Here is a 23,324-nt window from a genome sequence, read left to right as displayed (position 1 = left end):
TCTTGCATTCTGCCACCGGTCTGCACCCTCTCTCTTTTACAATGGGCAAGCTTGGCCTACATGCAGACAGATGGAAGAGATTATGAGAAGGAAGCATGCCAAAGCAAATGATAAAGATGTGTGGGTGTAAGTGCAGCCATGTACGGAATGAGGATTTAAGCTCAGACGGAGATGTCAGGGTATGTATGGGAGAGTTAGTTGTGATATTCCTTGTGTTGGTACTTTGTGAGATTTCTGTGGACTGTCACCTTGCGAATGTGTAAGGGCTTGTGAGAGTGTGAGGTGGGAGGGTTGAGAAGGTAGAGTTACCTTTGCTGTGCAGGTAAGATAATTCATCCATTTCTGGCATTGTATCGTTGTTCTCCTGCAGGCTCAATTGGCAGTCAGACACCTCCTTCCATGTCTCGTTGATGACCTTGTCGAAAGTGTGTCAGCCATCCTGAGGATAGAGAAGATCACAACAGGCCTCAACAGCCCAGAAAGTGACCCAGCAAAGCATCACTAAACTTGGGGTTGGACTGTTCCTACTCTTGAGGGCTATCGCTCGCCTGGAGCAGTCCTGGGCTGCAGACATTGAAAGACCTGTGAGCGGGTGCAGTTTAACTATGATTCCCAGAGCAAGGATCCGTTGAGGTCATGGCAGGGCCTGCAAATCACATGCCACCCGCCAACAAAACTGTGGGGGGATTCTCCAGATCCGCTAGCTCCTGGCGAGTATCAATGGCTCAAAGAATTGGGAGTCAGCGGAAAAATGGATTCCGCGCCAGTCGCCAAACCTGTTGTGACCCTCGCAGGCCATACTGCTGGCCCCGATTGGGCTTCCAACCAGACTGTGGGGAAAGCCTATAAACATTCAAATGGCCTCCTTTTCATATCATTAGCGGGCTAGGAGGCTGATTCAATGGCTGCTCGAGATGCTCCCGCCCCTCCAGCTGTAAGTCACGTGAGCATGAATTACTACAGGCCCTGAAAAGCGGGGACCTCGCAGACAGAACACCGAGGGGGAGCAAGGATGTAAGACGCCACTTGAAAGCTATACTGGGATGAATGGGCGCTCTCAAAAAACACCTGGAGGTAGCGGTGGCTTGATGGTGACCTCGGGGTTCCTCCCCTCCACCATCCGCCTCTTGCCCCCACCCCGAGACATGGGAGTTGCCTGACTCACGAAGGGGATGGAGTATAAAAGCAGGGAGGTCTTGCTGCAATTGTACAAGGCACTGGTGAGGCCGCAACTGGAGTACTGTGTGCAATTTTGGTTCCCTTATTTGCGGAAGGATGTATTGGCCTTGGAGGGAGTACAGAGAAGGTTCACCAGGTTGATACCGGAGATGAGGGGGATAGCTTATGAGGAGGGATTGAGTAGGTTGGGCCTGTACTCGTTGGAGTTTAGAAGGCTGAGGGGAGATCTTATAGAGACATATAAGATAATGAAGGGGCCAGACAGGGTAGAGGCAGAGAGATTCTTTCCACTTAGAAAGGAAACAAGAACTAGAGGACACAGCCTCAAAATAAGGGGGAGTCAGTTTAGGACAGAGTTGAGGAGGAACTTCTTCTCTCAGAGGGTAGTGAATCTCTGGAATTCTCTGCCCATTGAAGCAGTGGAGGCCACCTCGTTAAATGTGTTTAAGTCACAGGTAGATAGATTTCTGATCAATAAGGGAATTAAGGGTTATGGGGAGCGGGCGGGTAAGTGGAACTAAACCACTATCAGATCAGCCATGATCTTATTGAATGGCGGGGCAGGCTCGAGGGGCTAGATGGCCTACTCCTGCTCCTATTTCTTATGTTCTTAAGTTCTTATGACTGAACTTCAACATGCTGTGGGGCAAGAGTTCAGAGAAATCACTAAAATTCCACTCTTGGGCAACTGACCTGTCATTATGTAGCTTGGTGTTGGTTGCATGTCTCACCCGTGATGTCTCCTTCCCCAGTGATAATAGCACCCTGTCCATTTGCGAGTCAGCATTACTCTCAAAGGAATGTATGGGTATATTGGGTTTGCCCATGGTTCAGTCAGCAACCCTGACCTGTTGACACACATCCATGAACTGCTCCTATTTAGTGAGGTCATCAGGCACATTTGGGATCTTGCCCTTTCAAGATTGACTGTGGCTCATGTACAAATCCTCTCCGTCTTTTAATTAGAACAATTCATCCAAATACATTACAATCCAAAGACATTATAATTCCACAATGATAAATTATTAAAACAACAGTCAACAGCAAATATACCTTCCTTAATACAGCAACTAAATCCTCCCTTCCAATGAAAATGGAATCCATTATAAATTAAGTTACTGGGGCTTTGCCTTCTGGGGTTATGCCATCCGGGGTTTCATTGTCCATGGTGTCGCCTTCTAGGGTTTTGCCGTCTAGGACACACAAGTCCCAACTGGAACAGCAGTTCTCATACAAGTCCCAACCCGGACAAAGCCTCTCAATGCCTCTCAGTCACAGCTACAGACCTGGTTAAGGAGGAGTTCAGCCAAGGAGAGTTAAGTGAACAAGCACATCAGCCAATATCAGCTGAATCCATGTTCTGTCAGTCAGCCCATGTGACAAAGAGGAATTGCTTGCTGAGTCAATCACTCAAGGCCCCATTAAGGACCTCACTCTTCTGTCTCAGCCCGCAGCTGCTCAATCTGGCCACATCTACAGAGCAACGGATAGGATTTCTAAACCCGCAGGCCATGTGCCCCCCCATCCTCGCCCCACGAGATATGAGGCGGATGCCCTGTATAACCAGGCATCTAATTACATCACCTTCAGCCTGGACTAGGCCCAACAAGATGCCCAGGGTGAAGAATTCTCTGTCATTGTTGGGATGCCCAAAGTCCAGGAGAAAAAAGATGGCACCCATGTCACCCTTCAAACTCCATCTCATACTGGGGTGCCCTTCAGTAACAGGAAGGGATACTACTCCATGAACATCAGGCTGCTATGCAACCACATCCTAAACATTATGCACGTCTGTCTATGCTATCCTGGGAGTGTGCATGACTCCTACATTCTAGGACAATTGGAGATACCTGACATGTTCCAGGGTCGCTGTCAGCCGAGGAGATCGGTAATGGGAGACATGAGCTATCTGCCAAGGTTATGGCTGACCCATTACAATAAGGCCCACTCTGCCACCAGAAGTATCATCGAGTGGTGCATTGGCCTCCTCAAGATGCTGTTCCACTGGTTGGACTGGTCTAGCGGGGCACTGCAATATAGCATTCAGAGGATGAAACCTATTGCGGTCACTTGCTGTGTGCTGTACAACCTCACATAGCATTGGGATGACAAGGTGAAGGAGGGAGAACAGGAAGCTTCATCAAAGGAGGAGAACCAGGACAGCGCTGTTGTGGTGGAATTAAAGTGATGGACACAAAATGGTTGCCTGGCACACAAAATGGTTACCTGGGAAGGGACATTGACAGGCACTGGCTTTTAGCACAGACAGTTACACAAAAGGTTAAAAACATGCAGTATCCGAAATACTGTAGGAAGCTGGTCAGAGCTTGAGGCACTTTAGATAAGAGCAGAGCCAGAACAATGAATCTGATAGTAAAGTCAGCCACAGATGGGGACATAAATACATAAATGCAACAAGATCAGCCACTGAATGTATAGATCGAAACCAGTCATTGATAGAGGACATAACTGCATAAATGTATCCACTCTATGAACAATGATATGTTAACTGTCCACGTTCGTACCTGTCTGCTTGTAACGATGTGTTAACTATCGATGTCCGTATCTGTCTACTCAACTTGTAACGATGTGTTAACGGCTAATGTCCGTACTACCTATTGTCTAAAAGGTATAAAAATGATCAACTACCATTCTGTAGTTGAGAAGGTAGCTGCCAAGTACTGCGGAGTACCAGTGCCTTCTCCCGAAGCTTTGTGTCCGAAATAAAACTGTCTTGTTGAAACCTCCAAGTCTGACTCCGAAGTGGTAAATTTCCCACAAAAGCACAAAGGAAATTGAGGAGGATGTCGAGGAAGCTGAGCATCCGGCAGTCAAGATCCAACAGAGACATCGGACAAGGGAGGCCCTCATTGCCTCCTGACACAAGGTATAGAATCTTCATTGTGCAGCAGATCAGACCCCATCAACTCCTGCTATCCTCATTCTCTGCCTTGGCTGGTCCGTTCCCTCATTCTGAGCACTTCTCCACTCCCCTTCCTCCAATCCCTCAGCTCCATCTCCCCCTCCCCTGCCCAAGATCCAAGTACTTTTATTTTCATATTTTCCCCCAAGCTGTTATTCACTCACCAGCCTAAACATCGAGTTAGGGCAGGAAAGGGCCTTTAAGTAGGAGCCTTAATTGGGGCAACGGCAGGTTTATACAATGCCCACTCAAGTCTAAAATCGCAATCAGGTCAGAGCGGGTGGGAACCCAGAGGGAATCCATTCATGCAATTTCACCCCCAACCCTCACCACCACCACCACCACCACTGTCAGACCCTGCAGCGGGGAACATAAAATTCTGGGCCTGATCTTTTGGGAACAATGAAGTATCTATCACTTTTGGGAACTTAAGAAATTTTCCTGATTGCATATAATTGCAGTTGTTAGTGTTCCTAGCTGAAAATGTAGATGACATTCCCAGCTGATGGTCCCCCTGACCAAAGCATCATTTTATCTTTTTCCAGTCATCTGTTTAGTTTTGCAAATTATCTTTAACCTCAGCCTTGAGCTGTGGAAGGATTGTGTATTCTCCAGATTTGAGGTTAAATTCTCCTAGTCAGTTACAAGTCTTCATTCTTGATGTTGTATGTTCACCCAACAACTGCATGGCCATTAGTCAGTTATGGATAAGACATAGGCCATGATTCTCCCATCCTGCTGCGCTAATTTATTAGTGCAGCGGGCCAGGAGAATCACACGTTGGTCGATTCATGGAGTTCTCGTGAGCATTCACGCCGCGCTTGTGTCTCCCAATACTGGATTTTTGGTGCAGTCTTCTCCGCGCCAGAAATTAGGTGGGAAGAGGGTCAGCATTTAAACAGTATTTATCATACTATTTAAATGCTATTAGCGGGCCCAGGACTGATGTCTCTGGACCTGCTAGCATCTCCAACCCCGCCAGTGTTTCACTCCAGTGGAGATTACACTAGCTCCCCACTTTCGGGAGTTAGCAGCCCGACCCCGCTGGGGTAAAGGAAGAGGCAATCAGGGCCCCCAGGGGGTTGGGGGGTGGGGAGGTGCCCTTGATCATGGGCATCCTGGCAGTGCCAGCCTGTGCCCTGACACTGCCCAAGTGGCAAAGTGCGCATGCCCAGGTGGCATCTTGGCACTGCACATCAGGCATGGGGCAGTGCCAAGGGGGTGGGGCCAATTGGAGGCAAGGCTAGGGGGTGATCGGTGGGAGTGGGGGGGTCCCGCTGCCACTCTGCCATTGAGATCGATGGGGCGGGAGGGAGGCTAGCGATTGGGATGAGCTGGAGGGGGAGTCTGACGGGGGGATGGGCAGGCTGCTGGGGGAGGTGGGGGTCTGCCTGTGGGGGTGTCTACACTGCGGGGGTGGGGGGATGGGGTGGGAGGGATTGGCACTGTGGGGGCTGGAGATTGAGGCGATCTGGGAACTGGTGCGGGGGGGGGGGGGGGGGGGGGGGGTTCAAGTCTGGCTTGGGAATGGTCAGGAGGCCATGGTCAGGCCATGGGAGGTTTAGAGGGGGCCGGAATTGTGGGGGTCCCGGGCTGGCCAGCGATCGAGCTAGCCAGCAAACGGGAGGCTGACAGTTTGGGGCCAGTGCGCATGCACAGAGGGCCACTGGTTCAGCCTCCTGGGTAGGAATAAGCCCCGCCCATGAAATCTAATGATATTCGTTCTGGTTGCCTCTGTAGTGCACAGAATGTGGGAGATTCTAGTCTGAACTCCCATTGAAATTACTCCAGTTTTCCCGCGAAGTCAACATTTAGAATTCTTTTGGGAGAATTCCGCTCATAATGTAAGATCATGTGTATATTCTGAAATGTTACTTGATGTATCCATTAGGGACTGAAAAAGAACCTTGTAGCAGCTTTCCTCAAGAGGTTAAATGGTTTGAATAGTCTGTCACTGAACATTCGAGCATATTCTGCTATGTTCTCGGCCTTTTGGCTATGATCAAGTGTAGTATGGTCGGCAGCCCATGGTCGGCCGCACTTGGTTGAGGTCATTAGGTTACACTGAAGCTTCATATGTTTCATATGAAGCAATTTTTTAAAGCGGCATCTCGGCCTTTTGGCTAAGATGCTCAAGTCTTGGAGGAGGAACCTCCCCCTTCTCCAATCAGCTTGGCTCATGTAGATCAGGCCCAGAACAGGGTGGTTTGGTCGCTCGCCCTGTCTTGTCAGCCTGGATCTGAAATGTCTCAACTTGTTGAGACTCTGAATTGGATTTGATTTGATTGAATTGGAAAAGTATTAAAAAAAAAGGAATAGGATTCCTGGGCCAAATGGTCTTTTCTCATAACAGATGTTCCTATGCAAGAGGCATAGTTTCATAGAGTGAATTCTACAGATTGAAGAAGTATGTGAAGCTATGCTACTATATTCTGTGCAATCTTTTCCAATTGACGGAATAGTGAAGTCCTTATGCAGAAGACTGAGTGCTCCTGGCATAAGCATGGAGGTTTGGTTTACACACGCAATTCTTAAGGGTGCAGTTCTTATGGGAGAATGCCAGTGCAGACACAATTTTATAATTTTACAGATAGATAGTTCAGTCCATCCTGAATTGATGCCTAGGCCCCACTGGATTGGTCGACATGAAATCCACTCATGTCAAGGTTTGACTTCCTGTTTGATTATTGTTTTCCATTTCTGTAAAGGATTATCTTAACTCATATTTCACTTTACTGTCACATATCAATTTTAGTAAAGACATATTTATTTTTCCTTCTTTGCATATTTTTCTTGTTCTGCCTTCAGGTCCCTGCCAGTATCACTTTATTATCTGACAACAGAAAAATTGCAAGTAGACCAGAATAAGAAGGCATCTGACCTTCAGTCTCTTCCTCTCTGTGTGCTGATTGAGGGTAAAATCATATCTTACCATAGCATGATAAGAACACCAACACATCTGAAAAGCATTACCTCCAGGCTCTTTAATCTTTACATTCGGTTGTATCTTCTTCCACTCCTTTCGCTGCTGGATCCAGTCTTCAGCATACCCATTAGTAATTAATTTGGTAAAGTTTATAGGTTCATTCTTTTTCGGTAAAGGCCTAAAGGAAAGTGTTAGTTATCATTACTCTGCTCCAGGATGTTCACATTTTAAAGCAATTTTCTATTTGTTGGATTTATTTTATTTGCAAGGCTTTAGGAAATTGTGCTCTCACCTGGAGTTTCCATTGCCCCAGCGCTCATCAGAAATGCAGGCATGCAGTTCCTACAACTCTCTGTCCATTAAAATTAAAGGATTGCAAATCATTGGGCATGCATGGACAGGTAGTGTTTCAATTTATATATATGTGTTCCCATTTAGTGAGGCTTCATAGCAGGACTGCATTTTACTATGTTGCCTCTAAAAGGCATTAGTGCTTGGATTTAAACATCTTAACATTCAAAACAATTGTAATGAATAGTGAATTATGTGATTTTAGTTTACAATGAGTTGAAATTTCTCATCTAGTAGGATTGCCTATGAACGGTGAAGTAGCTTATTGTGGAACATGAATTTTCATGGTTCCTGTCCCAGCAACATTTAATCCTAAATTCTGATCTCGGGTGGGGAGGGACAGCGAGAGACAAATTTTGTTCCTGCATCCAGCAATGTCCACAGCCCAACTATGAGGGCATGTCTGATGGCTACCTTGGGATTGCCTTCTTTGGCTCTGTGGAAACCACACCTGCTGAGAACTTTTTGAGTCCCAATATGAGACTACTAAATTTCCCAAATAACTTGCAAAACTGTTCAAATCAATCTCATGACAATCAATTAACTCCTTAATAAAGGAGTGTTTTTATCTTTGGTAAAATTAAACAGTTTTAAAGATGTCTTTGGCCTATCAGGGTCCCTTTTGGCTCCCACGCAAGTGGAAGATTTTCAGTAGGCTCATTAAACAGTCATCGTTACCGTACTTCTACAAACATGGGCCTCCTGTTCCTATGAAACAGGAGTATGCTATCAGTATGCCTTCCAGTCCCAGAACCTTTCCTTCTCTGCGATTAGATCATACTTGACCTGTATCTCAATGTTATTTTCTCACTACCACTCTGTATCCCTTCATATTTTTAACCAACAAAAATCTATCAATCTTAGCCTTGAAAATTTCAATTGACATTGCACGCACAGCCTTTTCTGGGAAAATGTTCGAGATTTATACTAACTTATCTGTGAAAATGTTCAGTCCTAACAGTCTAGCTCCAATATTCAGGTTATGATCCTTTGTTCTGGATTTCACTCAGAGGAAACAGGTTTTTTTTGTATCTACCCTATTGTATCCGTTTAGATTAGATCACTCCATGATCTTCTAAACTCAAGGAAATGCAAAAACAAATACAACATGTCAACAAAATTTACCCCTTGAAGGCCTGGTATCATTCTGATGAATCTGCATTAAAGCCTTTCCAAAACCAAAACAATTTTCCTGAAGTTCATTTTCCAAAACTGATTATTTAAATGATCCCATCTTAACAATTTGAGATAGAGTCAATGATTAATCATGTCAAGCTTCACTGTACTTCTGTCAGTGGAGCAGGAATCTTAAGAGTGTCAGCCTGAATATGTGCAGAATCATGGAACAAATGAAATAAAGTATTATTGAATAACAGCACTCATGCAATGCCTTTGTGTTCAGTAAGACAACTTAAACTGACTTTTTGGTGATGCTCTGTCATGTCTCTGTTTAGATTTTTGGGGCCACTTGGATGGTGCTTCATTGAATCCCCACTCTTGCATTGTTGGCACTATGTATAACTTATAAAATGTGAGTGTAAGCTTTGCAGCAAAACTAAGGGGGGAATTTTACCATTTTGAGCCTAAGGGCCTGATTTTACCAAAACTTCGCGCCCGTTTTCGGGCGCACAATCGCGGTAAAGTTGGGCGTCGGGCCTTTAACGCGATCTGCACCCGAATTTGAGCAGATCGCGCCTTTACCGACACCCGATTCAGGCACGGGTCCAGCCCGCGCCCGAATCGGGCGGCCCGACGATTTAAATGCATTTGCACGCATTTAAATCGACTTAATAAACTGCACGCCCAACTCTACCGCCAAATCCCACTTTACCGTCTTCTGGCCCGATCCGCGTCCGCGCTGTTACTGACCTGCAAAATAAAAGTCTGAAGTCGCCGCTGCAGCCTCCGAAGAGCGGGGTCAGAGACCGCAACGGCTCTCTGACCCAGGTCATCCTCTGGTTGGGGCGGGAGAGGGGAGGAGGAGAGGGGGTGTGACGTGTCATTCCCTGTGGGGGGGGGGGGGCCGGTGGGAGGGGAGGAGGTGTGACGTCTCATCCCTGGGGTGGGAGGGGAGGGGTGTGACCAATCATCCACTGGGGGGGGTGGAAGGGGAGGGGGTGTGACCAATCATCCCCTGGGGGGGGTTGGAGAGAGGGTGTGACGTCTCATCCACTGGGGGGGTGGGAGGAGAGGGGGTGTGACGTCTCATCCACTGGGGGGGTGGGAGGAGAGGGGGTGTGACGTCTCATCCTCTGGTGGGGGGGAGGAGAGTGGGTATAACGTCTCATTCCCCGGGGGTGGGGGGAGGGGAGGAGGTGTGACTATTCATCCTCTGGGGGGGAGGAGAGTGGGTGTGACGTCTCATCCCCTGGGGGGGGAGGAGAGGGTGTGTGGCCGATCATCCCCTGGGGGTGGGAGGGGAGGGGCTGTGACGTATCAACCCCTGGGGAGGGGGGGGGGGGGGGTGGGGGGTGGAGAGGGGGTGTGGCGTCTCATCCTCTGGTCAGGGGGGTTCCGCTGCGTTTCTGCAGCCGATCCCTCCTAGCACCATCACTGGTACACTACCAGCCACAGATTACTCTTCCCTGCAGGTGCGAGAGAGCAGGAGAGATGGCTGTGGCTGGTAGTGTACCAGTGATGGTGCCAGGAGGGATCGGCTGCAGACGGGCAGCGGAACCTCCCCGATCAGAGGATGATACGTCACACCCCCTCTCCTCCCCACGCCCCCCCAGGGGATGATAGGTCACACCCCCTCCCCTCCCACCCCCCCCAGAGGATGAGACGTCACACCCCCTCCCCTCCCACCCCCTCCACAGAGGTTGAGACATCACACCCCCTCTCCCCCCCCCCCCCCCCCACCCCAGGGCATGAGACGTCACACTCCCTCTCCACCCCCCTCCCCCCCCCAACCAGGGGATGGTCGGTCACACCCCCACACCCCCTCCCCTCCCACACCCCCTGCCCCCGACCAGCGGATGAATGTCAGAGAGCCGCTTTCCGCTTTTTTTTTTCGCGCCCGGGTGCGCTCTGTCAGATGTTTTTCGAACTGCGCATGTGCAGTTCAGAGCTCCAATCGGTCCGCCAGCGCTAAGCCCCGCCCACAGCACGGATCGGTCTGGAGCCGGCAAAACGCGCATGGGCGCGTTGCAAAGAGGATTCCAGGCGTGGATCTATTTGACGTGCGGCCATGCCATCCCACGAAACCTTCAGGATGAAGCGATTCCTCAGCAGAACCAGACGATTCCACAGTGGCCGATTCCACAGTGTAACGGGATACACCATCACTGGTACACTACCAGCCACAGCCATCTCTCCCGCTCTCTTGCACCTGCAGGGAAGAGTAATCTGTGGCTGGTAGTGTACCAGTGATGGTGCCAGGAGGCATCGGCCGCAGACAGGCAGCCGACCCCCCCACTGACCAGAGGATGAGACGTCACACCCCCTCTCTTCCCCCCCGCCCAGGGGATGGTCGGTCACACCCCCTCTCCTCCCACCCCCCCAGAGGATGAGACGTCACACCCCCTCCCCTCCCACCCCCCTCCCGCTCCGACCAGAGAATGACCTGGGTCAGAGAGCCGTTGCAGCCTCTGACCCTGCTCTTCGGAGGCTGCAGCGGCGACTTCAGACTTTTATTTACGTGGTTACAGCGCGAACGCGGATTGGGCCAGAAGACGGTAAAGTGGGATTTGGCGGTAGAGTTGGGCGCGTGGTTCATTAAGTCGATTTAAATTCATGCAAATTCATTTAAATCGTCGGGCCGCCCGATTCGGGCGCGGACTGGATCCGCGCCCGAATCGGGTGTCAGTAAAAGCGCGATCTGCTCGGATTTGGGTGCAGATCGCGTTAAAGGCCCGACGCCCAACTTTACTGCGATTTCGCACCCGAAAACGGGCGCGAAGCTTTGGTAAAATCAGGCCCTAAGTATGTGAGGGTGAGGTGAAGGATATAAATGTTAGGTAGAAAGCTTGGTTGATAGATTGTTAGTAGGTGAGTGATGGCGTGTTCTGATGTAAAGAGTGGCTGACGGAATTGGTCAGATATGTGACACTGCATCCAGATCCTCAGGGCCTGACACCTGGCTTTGCCCTCCATGGCTATCTGTTCCCAATCCCACTACCAATTGACCATGGCCAGAATTCTCCCCGCAGCTGGGAGTCTCTGGTCTTGCTGCAGTGAATGGAGATTTGGCTGAGTGCCAAATTCTCCATTCTTGCTGGCAGCAGTGGCAGGGCATATGATATCGGGGTACTCTGGCCCATATCTCTGAAAGGCCTCCTTCCTAACTGTAGTGGCTTCATATCATTTTCTCCATGTGGATGCCGGACAACTCTCCACTTTCCCTCCTCCTGCATTAAGACCTCAGGGGCGGCACGGTAGCACAGTGGTTAGCACTGTTGCTTCACAGCTCCAGGGTCCCGGGTTCGATTCCCGGCTCGGGTCACTGTCTGTGTGGAGTTTGCACATTCTCCTCGTGTCTGCGTGGGTTTCCTCCGGGTGCTCCGGTTTCCTCCCACAGTCCAAAGATGTGCGGGTTAGGTTGATTGGCCAGTTTAAAAATTGTCCCTTAGAGTCCTGGGATGTGTAGGTTAGAGGGATTAGTGGGTAAATATGTGGGGGTAGGGCCTGGGTGGGATTGTGGTCGGTGCAGGCTCGATGGGCCGAATGGCCTCCTTCTGCACTGTAGGGTTTCTATGATTTCTATGAAGTACAGTATCCAAAAGCTTTGGAGCCTGTTCCCTGCTCTGTTGTGCCATTTCTAATCCTTTCCCAGGACACATTCTCTTCGATCACAATTCCCAGTACCTGCTCCAGCCACAATATTCCTCACCTTTGAAGGTGGCAGGACATTTTGAGAGCTGTTGGTAAAACATGTAGAATCTTGGACTTCATAAATAAAGCTATTGAGTACAAAAAAGGGAAGTTATGCTGAATCTTTACGTGAAAATGCATGTTATTTTTAAAAATATTTTTAGTGAACATTGTATCAGTTTGTAAAGAAGGCACAAATGTGTATGTGTGTGTGTCAATGATTTAATTAGCTGGGAAAGGTTACTAGACAGGTTGCCTGGGATATGAAAGATATGAAAGGATAGAGGTGTTAGATTTGTGCATTTGTAATGAGATATTATGGTGGGTTTTAGGTGCAAATAAATAGGCTGGATCAAACATTTGCATTTTTAGATAAGATGAGAGTTCATTTTAATATCAAAGGTAAGTCAGAGGTGATAAGAAACATTTTGCATCCTACACAAGTTCAGTGGGCAAACGAGTGTATTTTACATTTTATTGATCCAAATGCAGAGACAACATAGAAACATGAAAGATTTTACATATGGAATGATTTGAGTTTCAAAGAGGTGCAAGAGCAATGGAACCTGGAATGAAAGGGGGCATAGGGTATTTAGAGTTAATGTGGAAAGTATAGTAGTTGGCTATATGAGGAAGATCTTCTAGCAATAGCTCTGGGCTGGAGGAGGTGCAGTTTGAATCAGCCATACATTCAAGCCAGAAAAGCTATGGGCTGCAAAAAGCAGTCCTGTTCTGAAGTCTTGAATTTCCACAGCAGAGTGGAGATGAGCTGGAGAGATTGTGTGGTATACGTTATTAAAGCAACAGCAGCTTTGCCTTGGAAAATATTACCGGGTTTTTATAGATAAACATCTATAAGGCAGTATTGCCTGCAAGATGTTTATTTGTGGGTCTGATTAAGTCTTTTGGATGGAATGTACAACTAATTTTAATGGTATAAGTATAGTCTTTTGTGCTCAAGTTTTTTTTCCGTCTTGTTAATAAACATATTACTTTTAATGTTCAAAATCCCACAAACGTTCCTGGACTTTTTTCTGTTGAGATCAGTAGTTTTCTTCTCGTTTCATAATACAAAAAAAGGGTATGGCCCGTAAGCCAAGTTTCCTTCTGGGATTTGGCTTGTTCAGCAATTAACATCTGCTGTGGTCATTGCATTTATAAAACTCTGATTAGGCAACAACAATAATATTACATCCACTTCTAATCACATTTTAGGAAGATGTTTAATATCCTTGAGAGAGTGCAGAGGAAATTTACCAGAATGGTTCCAAAGATGAGTGAATTTAGTTACAAAATTGGAAAGCTGGAAACAAAGGAGGTTGAGGGGAGGTTTGTTAAAGGTTTACAAATTTATGACGGCTTAGATAAGACAGACAAGGATAGGCTATTCATAATAACCCTTTGGTACAAAGACGAGGGTACAGATTTGAGAATCTGGGCCAGAGATACAGGGGGGATATGCAGAAGAACTTTTTTATGGAGCGAGTGGTAATGACCAGGAAATCACTGCCTATGCTTCCATGGAATCAGAAATGATCAATGATTTCAACAGAAAATTGGATATGTATTGGATAGAAATGAACATTCAGGGTTACGAGGATAGAGCAAGAGAATTCAACTGACTGTATTCCTGGCGTAACCCTGATTAGCCATAATGACTCTATTGTATGTTGTGTGTTTTGTAGGTCTCACAAGGAAGTTCTGAATCTTGTATGGTTGTACATTAAGCATTTATTGATAATGCATAGCTATACATATAGATATAAACAGGGTGATCAAGCTATGAGCTAACTCAATATTTGCTTTTACACAGCTCTCTGTACAGTCCACAACTGACCCTAGTCACAGGTCATGCGATCCTTTACATCACACTCTGGGCAGTACTGTTTCCCAATCCCACATTAACTAGGGGAACGCTGGTGGGAACCTCTCCCAGTGATGGGAGACATTAGTGAGCCCGGACAATACCACCCGGGCTCACTAATGATATAGAAATTGACATTTCCATTCTGTAATCAGCCTCGCGCCGATTTCCGGCACGAGGCTGATTACGCTTAAAAAAAAAGGGCCGGGAGAGTTGTGATCAGCTGGATGCCGGTCTCGAATCCCGCTACAGGCCCCCCACTGATATTTCCCGGTCCACTGCACTACTCGAGCAGCACAGCAGGCCAGTGGTATCGCGCCCATGATGCTCCCCACCCCTGCTGATGCACCCAGCCAATGAACAGCACAGTTAGCATTAGCAGGACATAGAGGTTGTTCAAATGAGCAGGCAGCACAAAGTTGCTGCGTCACCTGTATTTCAATCAATGCTAGGTAATTTTACAGCAAAATCCCTACACCTATTTTCAGCTAATTTAGCCCCAGATTCTAAATTATGAAATGCAAGTTAAAATATTTAATATTATGTAAAATCATGACATTATGCCTGTGTAGCCTAGCTTTAATTTTAAGATTATATCGCCCTGTTCTGGACTTTCCCCACCAGAGGAAGTAGTTTCTCTCTATTTACCCTTTCAACAACTTCAATCATCTTAAACTTGATTAGATCATCCCTGAATCATCTAAACTTAAGGGAGTACAAATTCAGTCAACATAGCCTGTCCTATAATTAACCTTAGCCAGGGTGGGGCACTACAATTAGTCTTAGCCAGGTTTGGGATGCAAGGGGAGCTTGGATGTCAGGTCATTGCCCAATGGGAATAAGAGGAGGACAATGATGATGAATCCATAGGTTCTGCTGGGCTGTTCCCTAAGTAAGAAGCCAAAAAAAATGTCCCTAAGAAGGAAGGTCATTCAAGGAAAGGCTGGACATATATGACTTACGGATGAATGTGCAGAGGTTTGGGGAAAGGGCAGGGGAATGACACTAAATCATAATGCTTGTTTGGAGAGCCGGTGCAGATAAAATGGGCCAAATGGTCTCCTTCTGCACTGTGACAATTCTGTGACTATGCTTTGGAATTTGGAATTGTGTCCAGTGAACAGGTATTTGAGAATTATGTGAGAGAGCCGATGATGGACAATAGTTCCCAGCATAAGGGAACCACAATGGCTAGGCACTGTGCTGAGGCTCCATCAACAGAGCAGCACCTTCAATAAATTGCCACCCCCGCTTGACTGTCCATGGGCTATAACACCATTCTTAAGAAGGGGTTTCACACATTCTCCTTGTTGCAAGTAGACTACGCTGGGCTCACAGATTGATACATCAATGGTATGGAACGGTCCATCTGCAACATGCACTATGTGACAATAATTTCCTGCGCTGCCCTATACCTGTCAAATAATAAAGTAAGTTAAATATCTGTTAGGGAGAAATGACCTGATGAGTTTTAGTGATTGTCTTGCCATGCAGTGTTTCGGGGGGGCTGAGGGGGGTGGTGGGTAGGATGGGGAGAGATTCTGCCATTTGCTGATGCACACTGACATCTTATGGGGGGGTCCCGGGAATAGATGTGTGACTGAGATGGCTGGCAGGCCATGTCTCATAATGTGAGTGGGGGTCGAATAAATCCTCTGGGAGAATGGATAGTCCTGACTTAGTTGGGCAAGTCTGTAGTATCCCAGTGACTACTGGATGATTGTTCATTGAGTATGTGACTGGGAGTCAGACACCAAGTAACTCAGTGGCCCACTGCTGTAGAAAGTTGTGCACCTCTGGTGTGAGGTTTACCTCACGCTCTGAGCTGTGGCTCAGCGCATAGCACTCTCATCTCTGAGTTTAAGTTTCGCAGTAAGAAGTCTCACAACACCAGGTTAAAGTCCAACAGGTTTATTTGGTAGCAAAAACCACTAACTTTCAGAGCACTGCCCTTCGTCAGGTGAGTGGAGTTCTATTCACAAACAGGGCATATAAAGACACAAACTCAATTTACAGAATAATGATTGGAATGCGAGTCTTTACAGGTAATCAAGTCTTAAAGGTACAGACAATGTGAGTGGAGAGAGCGTTAAGCACAGGTTAAAGAGATGTGTATTGTCTCCAGACAGGACAGTTAGTGAGATTTTGCAAGCCCAGGCAAGTTGTGGGGGTTACAGATGGTGTGACATGAACCCAAGATCCCGGTTGAGGCCGTCCTCATTAAGCGTTCTCCAAGGCGGCCTTCACGACACACGACAACGCAGAGTCGCTGAGCAGAGACTGATAGCCAAGTTCTGCACACATGAGGATGGCCTCAACCAGGATCTTGGGTTCATGTCACACTATCTGTGTTACTTGGCATCTCCACATCATGACTTTAAGTTTCACTCCAGAGATCTGAGCACATAATCCAGGCGCACTCTCAAATGCAGTACTGAGGGAGTACCACACTGTTGGAGGTGCCGTCTTCCAGATGAGACACTAAACCAAAACCCTCTCTGTTCTCTCAGGTATTTGCAAAAGATCCCATAGACATGCTAAGAATGTACAGAGAGATAAAAGAGCAAAAAGGTAAAAAACACATTTTGTTTTATTTTTTAAATAAAATATCCACCAATAATTAAAACCTGAAAGAATGAGAGTTTGTGTTTGTAAAAGTAAATTTTCAGTGCCAGGAATGTTGTTTGGTAGCAATTATGACTTATCATTGCATTAGAAATTTTCTTGAATGGACAAGCCCCAGCAGTCTCTCATGTATTTAATGGGTTTCTACTGGGTAAATAGTGCAATGCCACAGCCTTTATGTATTGAAAGTCAATTCTCTTGAAGTAATACTGTTAGTGAAGTTTTTGGAGGAGCAAGGCAAATTGGACAGCAACTTTCTAATTTTTCCGTATAATCCCAACAGTGCAGAAGTTGGCCATTCAACCCTCCAAAAGAGCACACTACCTAGGTCCACTCCCCTATCCTATCCCCGTAACCCATGCATTGATCATGGCCAATCGCGCTAACCTGCACATCTTTGGATACTAAGGGGCAATTTAGCATGGCCAATCCAACAAACCTACACACTTTTGGAATGTGGGAGGAAATCGGAGCACCCGGACAGAGGAATTCCATGCAGACACAGGGAGAGCGTGCAAACTCCACACAGTCACCCAAGGGCATAATCGAACCTGGGTCCCTGATGCTGTGAGGCAGCAGTGCTAACCACTGTGTGATTTGTGTGTTTAACTGTATATATGCTGAACTTACTGTCTGATGCATTACATAACAACAGTGATTGCTATTGGAAAATCCAGCCCTATGTTTTAAAAAAAAATACTTGTCAGATCTCCTTTTAAGTCAAGGGGAGAAGAAGTGTTCTCTCCAGGTGCTATAAAATATCATTAATAGCATGTGAAGTGGGGAAATAGATTAGGGATTCTTTTAAAATCAATACATGTTAAGTTATTGACAGAACTAGCAGTATTCAGTTAAGTGATTTTAAAACAAGCTAACAAAAATGATTTACACATATGAGATGCAGTGACTGATTTAAATAAGTGATTATGATTGTAAAACATAATGCTGATACTTTAAATGTATTATTATTATTAATTTTAAGGAATATTGCTCACTTTGGTCAAAAGCATTTTACCACGAGGCATCAAGATAAAGATCATTAAGGCAAGCCATACTTCAAGAGAATATTTGAACCTTGGAAATATGCAAGATTTATCAGCTGAAGTTTCGGATGGGAGAACAGTTAGAACACTTTATCACACATTATGAATAGGGCTTATTCACAGTCCAGACAAGATGGACTGGTGCCCAGATGTGGTGTCAAAAGTTTGTCTGGTTGGACAGTGAACTCTAAGGGAACGAGAATTTGAACTTTGGCTCACCATCTTAGGTTTCTAGGCAGCCAGGGTGTAGGGGTCAGTCAAATGAGGAGTCAGCTTCCAGATTTCACAGACTAATAAAATACCATTATGTTGAGGTGTAGAATGCAATTTGCCTGAGTATTTGACTATTATTATTGTTGATTTGTGTATCTTGATTTAAAATTATTGTAAGGCGGGAATGATTGATAAGAAAAATCTATAATTGATCTGATTTTTAATTGGTAGATTTATCGAAGAGGTTTCGTTGGTCTATACCAGAGCTGCTTAACCTTTTGATGATCTCCTGGCAGCTACAGGTTTACTAAAGTTATTCTTGAAAGTTAAAAAAACACCAACTTTGTGATTCTTGTATTGTCTGAGATTTCTTAACAGTACTGGTCACCTTGGTTACCCCACAACATCATGAATTCCATTTGCATTTATTTGCATATCAGGAATGCTCATTAAAACAGTTGCCCACCAATTTCCTGTCAAGCCTTCCAATCTTGCATTACACCAGCAGGAAATCACGACAGCATCAACACAATTGCTAATGAGTGGCGTGCACGAGGCAGTCCTCAGTTCTCTAGACACTTTGAGCTGAGTGCAGCAAAACCTTTCTGCCATTCAGCTGTGCTGCTCCTGATGCACTGTCCACCACTCTGCCAGGGCAGGCCAGTTCCTGCCCTCCACCTCCAAGCTTGGACAAAGGGTAGATTTTAAAGATTGTTTTAAATGAGGAGAGAGAAGTAGAGAGGTTAAGGGAGGGAATCCAAATCATAAGTCCTTGGGAGCTGAAGCCAATAGTGCAACAATTACATTCAGGAAAACACAAAAGACAAAAATTGGAGGAGCACTGCAAACTTGGAGGATGGTGGGTTTGGAGGATGATACAGCATGGGGAGGGGAAATGCCATAGAGAGTTTTGAAAACAAGGATGAGAATTTTAAAATCGAGGCATTGTCAGACAGGGAGTCAATATATGTCAGTGAGCATTTGTCAGTGGGCGGCACTGTGGCACAGTGGTTAGCACTGCTGCCTCACAGTGCCAGGGACCCAGATTCAATTCCAGCATTGGGTAACTGGCTGTGTGGGTTTCCTCCCACAGTCCAAAGATGTGCAGGTTAGGTAGATTAGCCACGTTAAATTGCTGCTTCGTGTCCAAAGATATGTGGGTAGGGGGATTAGCAGTGTAAATGTGTAGGGTTACGGGGATAGGGTACGGGGTGGGTCTGGGTAAGATGTTCTTTCAGAGAGTCGATGCACACAGTCACAGTGGAGAGTGGCAAATGTTGTGTCTTTGTTTAAAAAGGGCTGCAGGGAAAAGCCTGGGAACTACGGGCCAGTGAGCTTCACATCTGTGGTGGGTAAATTGTTGGAAGGTATTTTGAGAGACAGGATCTACAGACATTTAGAGACGCAAGGACTGATTAGGGACAGTCAGCATGGCTTTGTGAGTGGAAAATTGAGTTTTTTGAAGGGATAACCAAGAAGGTAGATGAGGGCAGTGCAGTTGATGTTGTCTACATGGACTTTAGCAAGGCCTTTGATAAGGTAGGTCATGGTAGGCCTTTGACAAGGGGCAATTTTTTCACACAGAGGGTGGTGAGTGTCTGGAACAAGCTGCCAGAGGTAGTAGTAGAGGTGGGTACAATTTTGTCTTTTAAAAAACATTTAGATACTTACATGGGTACGATGGGTATAGAGGGATATGGGCCAAATGCGGGCAATTGGGATTAGTTTAGGGGTTTTAAAAAAAAGGGCAGCATGGACAAGTTGGGTCGAAGGGCCTGTTTCCACGCTGTAAACCTCTATGACTCTATGACACACTCAATGGGCCAAAAGGTGTCCTTTTGCACTGTAGGGATTCTATGAAGCACATGGATGGTGTATGAATGAGATTTGTTACAAGTTAAAATATAGGCAATGGAGTTGTGGGTGAGAGGACTAATAATCACTAATAGCACAATGGAAACATGCGGGCAGCACTATTCCTTTTGATACTGAAGAGTTGGAGGTGTAACTGCAGTCAGTGTAATAAAGGAGGGTAGTTCAATTCGAGACTGAAGCCATGCTTTTTTCACCCCTTGAACTTGCCAAATCCCTCATTTTCTAACCAGCATCCATTGCCAGCAATGCTTTACAAATAAAAGCTAATATTGAAAACAAATTACTTAGTGAAATAGCGACCATAACACTGAAACTGAAGCATTTTCCAACTAATAAAATGGCATGAATTAAAAATAATAAAATCTTAGGTCCTGCTTGAAAAACATTCTTCCAGATCTGGTAAAGTGCAACTTACATGGATGGAAATTTGTTCTCCAAGTTGTCCTCTTGTGCTGTTTTCTTAGTAAACACTTTGTCCTTTTGCTTCTTGTCTGTAATTTCCGGCAACTTCAGCTATAGTGTACAAATTATGCACAATGTTTGTTATGAGGAAGTAGCTTGCAGTGTATATTTATTTGCAATGTTAACAAAGGAAAATTATTTAGGGATGATTATTGGCAGTTCACTGAAAATATTCAATCAAAGCTAATCAACATGGCGAATCAAGTATTGCAATGCATTTGAGGGGCATTTAAAATTAAAGCGAGTGACCCTAACACTGTGAGATCACTGTTAGCACTCCTGATGCAGAACTTTGCAAGTTAGGAGTACTTATTTGAAATTAGGTATCTGTTTAATTGCAATCTCACAATCTTCCATTGCTGATAAAAATCATAGAAATTGTGAACTGGCATGTGTTTGAATTCCTGATATGCACACTCAATATACAAAATTCTGCAGCTCAAGGAATAAAGAGAGAATGATTAGCTTAACTTCTTTTATTGAGTAAAATATTTACAGATAATATTCTATAATATTAGAATATTAGAGGGAATCCATAATGTAGATGTAAACAGTCTATTTTATTTATACCTTAAACCTAGGATACAATAGCAGGAGAGAGCGTAGATAATGCAGATACTGGAATGTATATCTAGAGGTCTTTGTGCCAGGTATAGAAAGGACAGTAGAGGTAGGAGGTCTTCTAAAGTTATGCTAGATAGTAGGAAGAAATGGCAATGTAGGCCAATGCAAGAACTACTGTTCTAAGAACATGGATGTAGTGAAGGAAGAAGATTAACGATCTGACACAAGTTGAGTGAATTCAATTTCAAAATGGCATATCCTACTAACTGAAACACTCACCTCATCCATGGCTCACTTAAAGATAGCACGTAGCAGGAGACAACAGGAAAGAACTGGAGGATGACAAGCACCTTTGAATCTTTTAAACCCCATGGAGAACGCAGTGCTGGCCATCATGGGAGAGGGTACCCTAAAGATCATGATCACTTATAGGGATGATGAGGGATACTTAAATCTCCTTTGCTCTTACCACATCTCCCATCCCTCACAATTTCTTCTTTTTTGCTTTTTGTTTATTTATTAGTGTCACAAGTAGGCTTACATTAACACTGCAATGAAGTTAATGTGAAAATCCCCTAGTTGCCACACTCCAGCGCCTGTTCGGTTACACTGAGGGAGAATTTAGCACAGCTAATGCACCTAAGCAGCACATCTTTCAGACTGTGGGAGGAAACCGGAGCACCCGGAGGAAACCCATGCAGACACGGGGGGAACGTGCAATCTCCGCACAGATAGTGACCCGAGGCTGGAATTGAACCCAGGTCCCTGCCGCTGAGAGTCAGCAGTGCTAACCACTGTGCCACCGTGCTGCCCTGATTAAGCTAAAGTTGTAACTAAGCACTTCTTATTTTATCCTCCCCCTCACCTCCCCTCCTTATTCCTTTTTCATTTCAAATATCTCAAAAATTGGAACTTTCCCAGTTTGAGGAGGAAGAGGAAGAAAACAACAAAAATGGAGAAACTTGATCCTACATTTACAGTCACCAGCTAAAAGACTGCCAGCTCTAGAGCCTGACACTATTCATAGATTAGAGGCTAGGATAGAAAAGGGATCTACACATGGTAGCCACCAGGCACAAATATGCAGGAGTCAGGATTGGGATGATGAATGCCATATATGCTAGCTTGCTACAGGGCCTGATCATACACTACTTCACTGCATCACTGCATAAGGGTCAGATAGGGACTTCAATCAGCCAGGTCACAGAAGAAAGCTGGTGGGCATACATAACCAACTGCTTGATGCAGTGAAAACCTGCAGAAAGCCTGCACATTATGCCATGGAGCATGAAGGAGTCCAGCACCAACTTGGCATCAACAAAGCTTTGCCCTTATGCCGCTACCAGGCTGTCGAGGGAGAGTCCCCTAAAGGTCCTCAGGGTTGGGTGGGCTCGAGCTGGGGACAAGGGGTTGATCTCAGCACTGTCCCTTGGGATGGAGGTGCTACTGTGACAAAACATACCACAACAACTGAGACAATCCGTAACACTCCAAAACAATCAACAACATTCCAAATCAAACAACCTATGACATCTTAAATAAAGTCGATCCGCCCTATTTTCCAACGTTAACAGATGGGTCCTTTAAAAAAAAAATTCAGCATCTGGATCCATATCTGCAAATTTGCCAAACATTAATCAACTCTTCCTTGAGCCATACTGTACCAAGTTTTGTTGAAAGTTCTTGGGATGTATTGTTTACAGAGAGACTAACAGGATCAAAAATATTACCTCCATCCACCTTCAGTGGCAAAGGTAATGATAGGATAATGGGAAGGGGGACAGAGGAGTACACACCCAGAGAATCTTGAAGTTGATTGGACAGGTAGATGGGTGGTTAAGAAGGCACATGGGATATTGTATTTTATTGCTTGTAGCATAGAATGTAAGTAAGGATGTTATGCTAGAACTGTATAAAAGACTAGTCAGGCCACAGGTAGAGTTATGGCCATTGTCTTACAGGAAGTATATGATTGCAGTGGAGGGGATTCAATGGCAATTTAAGAGCATGTTGCCAGGAATGGAGAATTTTAGCTATGACGTAGATTGGATAAGCTGTGATTGTTTTTTTTGGAACAGAGGAGGCTAGGGTGAGGATTTAATTGAGGTGTATAAAATAATGAGGAGAATGAAGGAGTGAAAAGGAAGGACCTGTTTCCCCTAGTAGAAAGGTTAATAAGCAGAAGGGATAGATTTGAAGCAACTAGCAGAAAGATTAGAAGAGTGTTAAGGTGCAATTTCTTTACCCAGAGGATGACGGGTGTCTGGAATTCATGGCCCAAAATGTGATAGAAGCAAAAACATTGATTGCATTTATAAAGTGCTTGTGTATGCACTTGAATCCCTGTAAACTAGGGGGCATGCAAAGCATGTTTAGGCTCTTTTTCAGCTGGCACAGACACAATGGAATGAATAACCCTTCTTCTGTGCTGTAAATTTTTCATGCTGCTTTTTTCTATGAAAGTGTATGTTTTTTATGACTGAATTACCA

The 23,324-nt window shown here is 45.5% G+C and overlaps 1 protein-coding gene across 1 annotated transcript in view; it reads right to left on the bottom strand.

The window, feature by feature from the left end:
• The window catches only part of LOC144481086 (uncharacterized protein C7orf57 homolog), a 97,005-nt gene that overhangs the window by 14,484 nt on the left and 59,197 nt on the right, over nt 1–23,324 (bottom strand). The window contains exons 5-6 of the mRNA XM_078200725.1: nt 20,224–20,321; nt 7,076–7,206 (exon numbers count right to left, since the gene is read on the bottom strand). Of these exons, the coding sequence (XP_078056851.1) occupies nt 7,076–7,206; nt 20,224–20,321 (229 nt within the window). The remainder of the gene's footprint in view (nt 1–7,075; nt 7,207–20,223; nt 20,322–23,324) is intronic.

Source organism: Mustelus asterias, chromosome 2 (genome assembly GCF_964213995.1).
Source record: "Mustelus asterias chromosome 2, sMusAst1.hap1.1, whole genome shotgun sequence".
Taxonomy (NCBI): domain Eukaryota; kingdom Metazoa; phylum Chordata; class Chondrichthyes; order Carcharhiniformes; family Triakidae; genus Mustelus; species Mustelus asterias.
This window is presented reverse-complemented; position numbering and strand designations above follow the sequence as displayed.